The sequence below is a fragment of the Hemibagrus wyckioides genome, linkage group LG10 (genome assembly GCF_019097595.1).
Source record: "Hemibagrus wyckioides isolate EC202008001 linkage group LG10, SWU_Hwy_1.0, whole genome shotgun sequence".
NCBI lineage: Eukaryota > Metazoa > Chordata > Actinopteri > Siluriformes > Bagridae > Hemibagrus > Hemibagrus wyckioides.
The window spans coordinates 6,983,663-6,993,192 of record NC_080719.1 but is presented as its reverse complement, the minus strand read 5'-3'; the positions used below and the strand labels follow the sequence as shown (position 1 = coordinate 6,993,192).

General features: G+C 36.2%; 1 protein-coding gene across 1 annotated transcript; it reads right to left on the bottom strand.

Annotated features, from left to right (window-relative positions):
* Positions 1 to 520: 520 nt before the first annotated feature.
* tmed3 (transmembrane p24 trafficking protein 3) lies at positions 521 to 3,328 on the bottom strand. The gene is made up of 3 exons (XM_058401801.1): positions 3,085 to 3,328; positions 1,423 to 1,668; positions 521 to 1,275 (listed from the first exon to the last, which is right to left on the bottom strand). Exons 1-3 carry the CDS (start codon positions 3,226 to 3,228, stop codon positions 1,051 to 1,053), a joined length of 615 nt encoding a protein of 204 aa, XP_058257784.1. The 5' UTR covers positions 3,229 to 3,328; the 3' UTR covers positions 521 to 1,050.
* Positions 3,329 to 9,530: the final 6,202 nt, after the last annotated feature.

The following is a 9,530-nucleotide window of genomic DNA, read 5'->3' as shown; positions in this document are numbered from 1 at the left end:
ACAACCGCATGTATTATTTTTGTATAACAGCACAGTTCGTCTTGTGTTATGTTTACTCGTTTACAATCAATGTGTCACTGTAATCTTGTTGTAACTACATGTATTGTTTATGTTCAGTAACAATATATGGGCCAATAATCAATCAAATCTGCAGTCCATCATTCACTTCAGGGTCATGAAAAAATACAGAAGCTGCAATATTCAATAGATATGTTATACATATAACGGTTTCAAGACACATCCTGAGAGCTGACACACTTAATTGCACTTGTATAAAGGTCTATTGTCTTGTCAAAGGTGATGAACAGATGAACACGGAAAATTGTATGTCTTTGGAAATGTTAAAAAATGTATTCTTTGGTTTCTATTCAATCATTTGGCAAAACAGTTTAAGTGTCTAGCTGTTAAAGGAATGCCGAGAAAAGAGGTCCAATAATTGAGCCAAAATGAGTGCAAGAAATTTGTAGAAAAAATAGAGAAAGACACACCTGGACCTCATAAACACACTGCAAAAATGTGATTTTACCAAGTGAGAATACAGTCAAATTTATCTAGTATTTCCTTTTCTATTTCTTGATTTAATTTTAACTAATTATTTTTATCCTATTATGTTAAATGATGTTCCTTCTTTCTGGAAATTTTAGCTTCCATCACAACAACTCAAATAAGACAAAAATGACCAGAAATAGCCTTAATAGTCTTAAGTTTTGTTTATTTTAATCTAATCACAGGAAATACTAGTTAAACCCGACTACATCTGATGTAGATCCACTTGCTAAGACGTTATTTTTTGCAGTGCAATTTGACCTAAAGGTGCAAAATTAAATCTATTATAAAATTCCCTATTCTCTATATAAAAGACCCATAAAATTTTAATTACTACATCCAGTAAAGCTTATACTGATTTCTCATTTATTTTTCTTAAATGTAAACACCAGTACCCAATTTTTCCTTTTGTATTCTGTTGGAAATACAGTATGTCCTTGTTATAGCAGATCATTACAACAGGTTAGGTTAAGGCTGGATTGTTAGAGAGTGGTCATAAGAAGGCTATGTTCTGGTTGTATTCTTCTCCTTGAAGAAGCTCTTCAGCATAAGAACTTGTCCAATGCTGACCACACATATAATGAGTGCCTCTCCGAGGGACCAATAAGAAACACGTACATTTAGTTCCTCAGCTCTGATGCGGTCCTGAGCTTCTCGAAGACGGTACTTGGTCTGGGAGTCTGCCACCACTTTCAGAATCTCATGGATGGACAAGCAGGTTGACTCCATCTGGAAATTCATGATGGTTATGAGTTATAAAGGTAACTGAAATTTACTTCAAAAAGTGTAAAGAGTACAAAAAATTGTGTAAACACAACAATCAAGCGTCTGAGATTTAGATGCTACCCGGCATGTGAGTTTAAGTGTATATTTTACCTGTGTAAGAGCTGTTGGCTTGTTTATACCAGGCGGTAGTTGATCGTCTTCGCCTGATCGGAAGTCTAGATACACTGTTTTATGAGAGAAGGTTGAAAACTCGTTGCTGAAGCAGACTGCATAAACACCCTTCATGGCTGTAGTGTGGGTGAAGCTGTCGTACTGCTTCCTGCGTTCTTCATACAAGGCATTATTCAATGGGTCTGTCACAAAACAGTCAATATCATAGTTGCCACCAGCAATAACCTGCAATATAAAATAGATTTCAAATATTGTGAGTATTGTTTTTTCAACTGCCGGGGGAACATAAACCGAACAAACACATTAGCATGTACACCGATCAGGCATAACATTATGAGCACTGAGAGGTGAAGTGAATAACTCTGATTATCTCCTCAACATGGCACCTGTTAGTGGGTGGGCAGCAAGTGAACCTTTTGCTTTGCCAAGCTGATGTGTTTGAAGCAGGAAAAATGGACAAGCGTAAGGATTTGTGCGAGTTTGACGAAGGGCCAAATTGTAATGGCTAGACCACTGGATCAGAGCGTCTCCAAAACTGCAGCTCTTGTGGGGTGTTCCCGGTCTGCAGTGGTCAGTATCTATCAAAAGTGATCCAAGGAAGGAACAGTGGTGAACCGGCGACGGGGTCATGGGCGGCCAAGGCTCATTGATGCACGTGGGGAGAGAAGGCAGGCCCGTGTGATCTGATCCAACAGACGAGCTACTGTTGCTCAAATTGCTGAAGAATTTAATGCTGGTTCTGAAAGAAAGGTGTCAGAATACACAGTGCATGATGGGTCAGGGTTGTTTTGGCAGAAAAAGGGGGACCAACACAATATTAGGCAGGTGGTCATGATGTTATGCCTGATCTGCGTAGCTCATATTTGGTTATTGGAATGTTGGGAATCATTTCAAAGCGGTAATGTTCTCGTTTGTGAAATTTTAAAACACAACTGAAAATTTCCTGCAAAGTTCTTTCATGTTTTCAGAACTAAAAGTTTGCCAAACAGCTACTAATTATTAAAAGTTACCAATAAAAAGTAATTTTCCAGGAACATCCCTGCGACATTTGTCCACGGTCTCAATAGTAAGTTTGTCAGATTTGGGAATTTCGGGAACATTCACAAGAAACATCCTTTCATGTTCAGGGTAACCAAATCGGCACTATTGTTTGTACCTAGAACCTATTTTCCAGGAACTTTTCCCAAATGCTTTCTCGTAACAAAACTTTTGCCAGTGAAGTACTATATTTTGTACTTTTATTCCTCTAACATTCTCTTATAGGGAAATTCTCCAAACTAATGATCCAGGCAGCCCAATGAGATAACCCTTTATATAAAAACTACAACAGTGAATATTTCTCAAATAAAAAAAATGTCAGATTTCAGTCATGAGAAAGGGAATGTGGATCACTAACTATTCAGTGTGATTATGTATCAAAATGTTCATTAATTTTCTTTCATTCAATTCCAAATACTCTTTCACTTCTCAGGTTCATTTAGCAGATACTTCACAAATCAACACTCTGCAACTTAGAAATAAAGTAATAACTTAATATAATGGACATGTTATATTGCAAAAAAAAAAATAACTTTAGCAGCATTACCAACTACTACTAATATGATTTTTAAAAAATCTAAACAGATTTAATTGAAACCTTACTTGATAATCGACATGAAACGTGACCCCCTCTTCTAATTCCTGGTAAAAACATTGTTTCTCACTATCAGGTAATTTAAAGGTCAGTTCAGTGGCACTAATCAGAGTTGAGTACAGTGTCCAAATGGTCAACACGACACCGAGCATATTTCTTTATTATGCAAATATGACTTTTGCAGCAGATGCAGCTCTAAACGCGCCTAGATACACTGTGCGGTTAGATACACACATTTGTCAATAGAAATCAACTCTGACGTGGCATACACACATTTCCGGGTTGTTCTAACCATGTTTTCAAATTAAAGCTACACTCCGTTTAAGACCTAGGCGTGCAGTCTATAATCACGAAACGTAAATATAGAAGAAAAAAAACTTTCTTGTAATAATGTAATCGAAGTATACTTGCATGTCTTTCCAGCTGGTTCGCTAGCCAGGACTTTTTACACTAATTGCAATTTTTTTTTTGTCGTTGTAGAGTAGCACACGTTCATTTTGTTAGCCTGTAGCAGCGGCAACAGGGCTTTTATTTTGGTAGTTTGTCAGAGTAAGAGGTTGAAACCGGAAAAACAGCACGGTGCAGGGTTTTTGTGGTCCAGTCATCTCGAACCAAACAGCTTATACTAAAACACACACACACACACACACACACACACACACACACACATATATATATATATATATATATATATATATATATATATAGAATAGTATATATATATAAACCCTCAGTCACTTACACATACATTATATGGCATATATTCTAGAAAGTAAAGACCCTGTATAAATAAAAAGTAATGCTCACATAAAAACCATCAGAATGGGGTATGGGTGATCTCAGTGATTTTTATCATGGCATGGTTGTTGGTGCTTTAAGCATATGACACACTGCTGATCCCCTGGGATCTTCACTTCACACGCAGTCAATCTTGAGCTTACACAGAATGTGCCGAAATATATCCAGTGAGAGTCGGCTTTGTGGTTGGAAATGAATTGTTGATGAGACGTTAGAGGAGAAGGAAGACTGGTTCGAGCTGAAAGAAGGGCTACTGTAACTCAAATACCCAATCTTTACCCACTGCAGGGTGAGATTCCTGTTCTTGGCTGACGAGAGAGGAACCCCATGTGGTCTTCTGCTGTTGGAGCCGATCCATCTCCAGGTTTGGTGTGTTGTGTATTCTGAGATGCTTTTCATAAAAGTACGCGATGATGAAATATATTGTGTTATGGAATGAGTTTCCAGTTTGTAACGTTTAATGGTAAATTGTTCCTTCAGTCATGAGGAGTCTTTAGGATAAAGGACATTGAGATTTCTGGGTTCTTAGTATTATGACAAGCTGTGTTTTTTGTCTTCAAGAAAGAGAAAAAAATAGGCTTGCAAGTAGCTGTTTGTTGCTCCTATAGAGAAAGTAGCACTTGACACATCGTATATATTCCTACTTGGTTGATCAATGACTGTATGACTGTATGGAGTGCAGCTGCCTAGATTTATTCCCCTTATTCGTTTATTTTTGACATTCTTTATTGAACCATTCCACCTCAAAGCCTGTTAAGAGTGTGGGAAGGGAAACCACAAAGCTACAGTACAGGAACTAAGCTGGAAATACATTTAATAAATTGCTCAAAATTACATACAGTTAGGATGCACTGATATATATAGAAATATAGGTAGATATAATATTGACAGGAATTTCTGCATCCAATAAATCCAGTAACATTTGTTATTTTTAAATTATTTATCGTTTTACAATACATTACCAGTCAAAAGTTTGGACACATCTTCTAATTCCATGGTCTTTCCTGATGTTTATTTCTTTCTACATTGTAAAACAATGCGGAAGGCGGCCGAAATACACAATAATGTCCTTTGAACAGTTGATATTGAGATATGTCTGCTACTGATGCTCTGTAAAGCCTTCATAACGGCTCTAATCTGAGGTGCTGTTAATTGGTGATTTCTGAGGCTGGTAACTCTAAATGAACTTCTCCTCTGCAGCAGAGGTCAGTTTTGGTCTTGCTTTACTGGGATGGTCTTCATGTGAGCCAGTTTCATCATGGTGCTTGATGGGTTTTGCAAATGCACTTGACAATACTGTTCTTGCAAGAACTATTCCAGAACACCTGACCTTCGTGTCTTAAAATAACAACTGACTGTTTTTTGTTGTCATTACATATGGATTACTGAAGTCCATGTGTGTTATTTCATAGTTTTGAAATCTCCAGTATTGTTCTAGAATGTAGAAAATAAATCCCTAAACAAAAAACACTGAATTAAAAGGTGTGTCCAAACTTTTGACTGGTAGTGTAAATAATAAATAATTGTTTTACAATTACATTTTGAACACAAAACATGCTTAAATTAGTTAATTTTTAAATTACTTAAAAAAAATGTTAATATAATTTTGAAAACATGTATTTTACATGAAATGTAATATTAAAATAAAACATGTCATTTATGTCATACCACCTGTGGCATCATTTTGGCATTAATTGTATCTTTCAACAAGTATCTTTATAGTATGTGTGTTTTTTATTATTATTTTAAACATGGTTGGTTCAAATGGAGGATAAACAAAAACAAAATAACTTTACATTCATTCATTCATTCATTCAGTTTCAGTAGGCGCTTTGTTCTGGTCAGGGCCATGGTGAACTGGAGCCTTTTTATAACAATCCACCCTGGATGTGTCCTAAAAAAACAAATATTACCCTAAAAGAGGAAGTTTTCAAACTTTTTAAAGATTTTAAATTTCCACAATTAATTTCTGACTATTTCGTCAACTATAGAATGTTTGATATCCTGAAATTTTCCGCTACCAAACCACAAGATTTGGATTCCATTTAACTGATCAGTTGAAGTGACTGTGACTTTCACAAATATAGCAGTCACACATTTCTTTACATTTGTGAAGACACTCTTTATACCTCTAAATGTAGATGTTTTCCAAATATTACATAAATAACATTACTTTAAATCACTGACACTCACTCATCTCTGATCACATCGCTGGCATCCTCCTGAACACTTTACCGCTGAAAGTATCAGACACAAACCCTTATCAGTTCTCCGTCCAACGCATTCATCATTATTAGCTGGGCTGGAAAAGTGATAAGGACATGTGAATGACCAGTAGAGGAATGCAGAGAGTGTAATCCCCAATTCAAAGCACATGCTACTCACTCCGGTGTCTTCCTCAAGCAAAAGCGAGACATGTCTGTGCTTTCGCTTTACTACCACAGTACTGAACTCCTTCTTATTGTGATCACAGTTTTCATCCTAAAAGTCTTCAGAGAGTTTGGTTCCACATACAGTCCACCACACTGCAAAGTTTAGAAACATCGTTCTGAGGAGTTTTATTCCCCCTTCACCCCACCTACCTGTATTTCAGCTTCCAATCAGATTCAGAACTCAGTGCTCAGGTTTTACCCCCAGGGCTAGAGGTTAAAGCCTATTTGCTTTATGTCCTGAAAGAAAAGAAAATTGACCAGTGACTGGAACAGAGGTGGGACAGATGGGCGTTTACGTCTCTGGCGTCATTGTGATCTTCACATACCTGTCAGCTTTACTCTGCTTCTACTTCCCTGGAGGGAAAAGGGAGGCAGTGAAAGCACTTTTTTTGTCATGCCCGTGAAGGGGGAAGTACTTCCTGGTGCACTTAATATCTACTTATGTGTCTTTCACCTGTCAAGACAGTTTAATCTCTCACTTCACTAGACACACTGGAAATTTTGGAGCCAGATCAAGTATGTGCTGAAAATCTTTTCAACTTAATGACATGCCAACACATTTTAAGTTGATGAATGCAGATTTGTTGCATTGCAGCTCCATGGAGGACTGGTCATAACAAGTACAGAAATTCATTTTATACCATTATTATACCACACTGCTGTTGAATGTTCAATTCTGATTAGTTCAGGATTTGTTGATTAACATTCCCTAAACTCTGACAGTAGAGCTGGCAAGGTTTATAAAGTATATGTCACTCTGTCTAATAGACAATATGGTCAAAGATTTATGGATACCTGATTGTCACACCTTTAAACTGGGATTAATTAATACAAATATTCAATTAAAAATGTAAAAATCGTGAATTTGTATACTTCTCCAAAGCTGCTTTGTTACAATGTCCAATATCGGCAATGCCATACAAATAAAATTCGAATTGTATGTTAAAAGAACACAAAAGAAAAAAAATGTATTAAAATTCTCTCTTCACTGGAACTAAAAGGTTCAAACCTGTTCCAGCCTGACAATGCCCCCATGCTCAAAGTGAGCTCCATGAATACCATGAAGCTTTGCCAAAACTGGTCTAAAATCAACCCCACTGACCACCAACTGGGATGCTGACTGTCTGTCCACCAAACCTATCCATTCAAAATTACCACCTAACCTTAATAATCCTCTTATGACAGGAATTCCTAAAGCGGCATTCCAAAAATCTAGTGAAAAGTCTTCCCTTAAGATTGGAGGCTGTTATGTTAGGGATCAGAGCTTGAAAAGGATGTTCAGCAAGCAAATATGGATATGATGGTCAGGTGTCCACAAACCTTTATATAGTAACCTTTATAAACCACCCATATAGTGTGTGTGTTGTTTCTATAGCAGAAACGTACACAGGGATTTGTTTGGTGGAAGCACCACTTAAACTAGACTGAAAATGTGCATGTTGCTTGATATGAAGTTTCTATAAGCTTTCTGAATGGCATGTATAGAAGGAGTGTCCCGTGGCAATGCTTTGGCACAGTCAGAGGTAAAACTGTTCCTTTTATAATCTTTTTTCATTATCTTTTATTATTTATCTGTAACAGCATGCCTCATCATGTTTTTTTTTACTTCTTTAGTTAAAACCATGATTATGAACCATTTAGAGTGACACTCCCTTCATTATTATTATTATTATTATTATTATTATTATTTTTTTTTTTTTTTTTTTTTTTTTTTTTTTTTTTGTTGTTTTTAATATTATTTCAAGCCAGTATCCACTGACCACACCCTTCTTTTCAGAAACCAGATCAGTTGTGTGCGAATAATGTGACCAGTGATATGTCATGTTTCATGTTAAGGCTGTTGGGAACAAAGTTCAGAAAGCTGTCTGACAGAGAAACTACATCACGTTCATTTCTCCAATTCTGATTCAGGATACATTAAATCAAACACTGAGCATACATCAGATTTAACACTGATGTAAACATTCCTCAGAATAAAGTTGGATATTTTTAGTTTGAACTGAACTTATTGACTGATATAGAGTTAGACCAAACTTCTTTTCACTTTGGACTAGCAAAACACAGAAAATACCTAAATTGAAAATATCGCTCTTCAAAAATGTAATTTAGAAAACAATAAAAACAGATAATGTAGCTGGTGAAACTGAAATGACTCTATTTAAGCTGACTAGATTTCCACTTGATTGGCTATTTTGTGGATGATGTTTACTGATGTCTTAGCATGCCAATGTCAGGGTGCAGGAACCATGGTCTATGGAAGCTTTGTGGCTGATTATCTAGTTGAATTCCTCTGGATGATGTGAAAGTCCCGGGTAAAATAAACAGGGCTTGTCCATCCTTTATCTGCTCCCAAAGTTCCGCCTGAATCAGACAGCGGATTCGTTCAGGCAGAAAACGGGAGATCTGCTAAAATATCTTTAGCTCTGTATTGGGATTACCCAGCCTACATTCCCAGCGCTATTTCCCAAGGTTTTTTATTTGACTTTGCATCAAATAGAAAATGCTGAAAAATGAAAGATAAAAGCGGCGAATCTATTCAGGTTGTAGGATATGTTCTCTGTACATATTTAGTACAGAGATAAATCTATAATTAACACCTTTTTAAAAACAAATATAGACATATATGGTTGTGATGACAGAAATATGATTGCAGTGACAGCGTCCATCCGTTTCTGCAAATTGTTTTAACATGATGCATTGAACAACTGCATGATGTTTGGCCATGATTAAAGGTGTTCTGCTGATTAGCTTAAAATACCTAATAATATTCCGAGTACACGATATACACGATAATTTAGAAAAAAAGAGAAAAAAAAACACATTTATGCCCAAAGTTCTAAAGGAATTTTTGCCTGCTGATTATTTCTTTGTATTTCAAGTCTATTGTACATTTCACAAATTGTGGCTGTGGAGTGTCGTAGCACCACCAGGGGGAGATTCAAGCTGAATTTCCCAGGCTTATCCCTATAACAGTCTTTTTTTGGAGATCATTTCTAACAAATAATATTTAACGTGTTCAGCTTCACAGATGTCTGTTAAGATATTGATCGTGACGAACATCCTTTAAACATCTTTTTCTAAACATGTTCTTGTAATTTAATGCATGCTTTTTACCGTATAGTTTGTAATCTATTGATGATTTGTACTTGTTTAGGTCTCTGCACAGATGTTATATCATTGTCCTAATGTATTGATCAATATTCCGAAATAGTAATAAATAATAC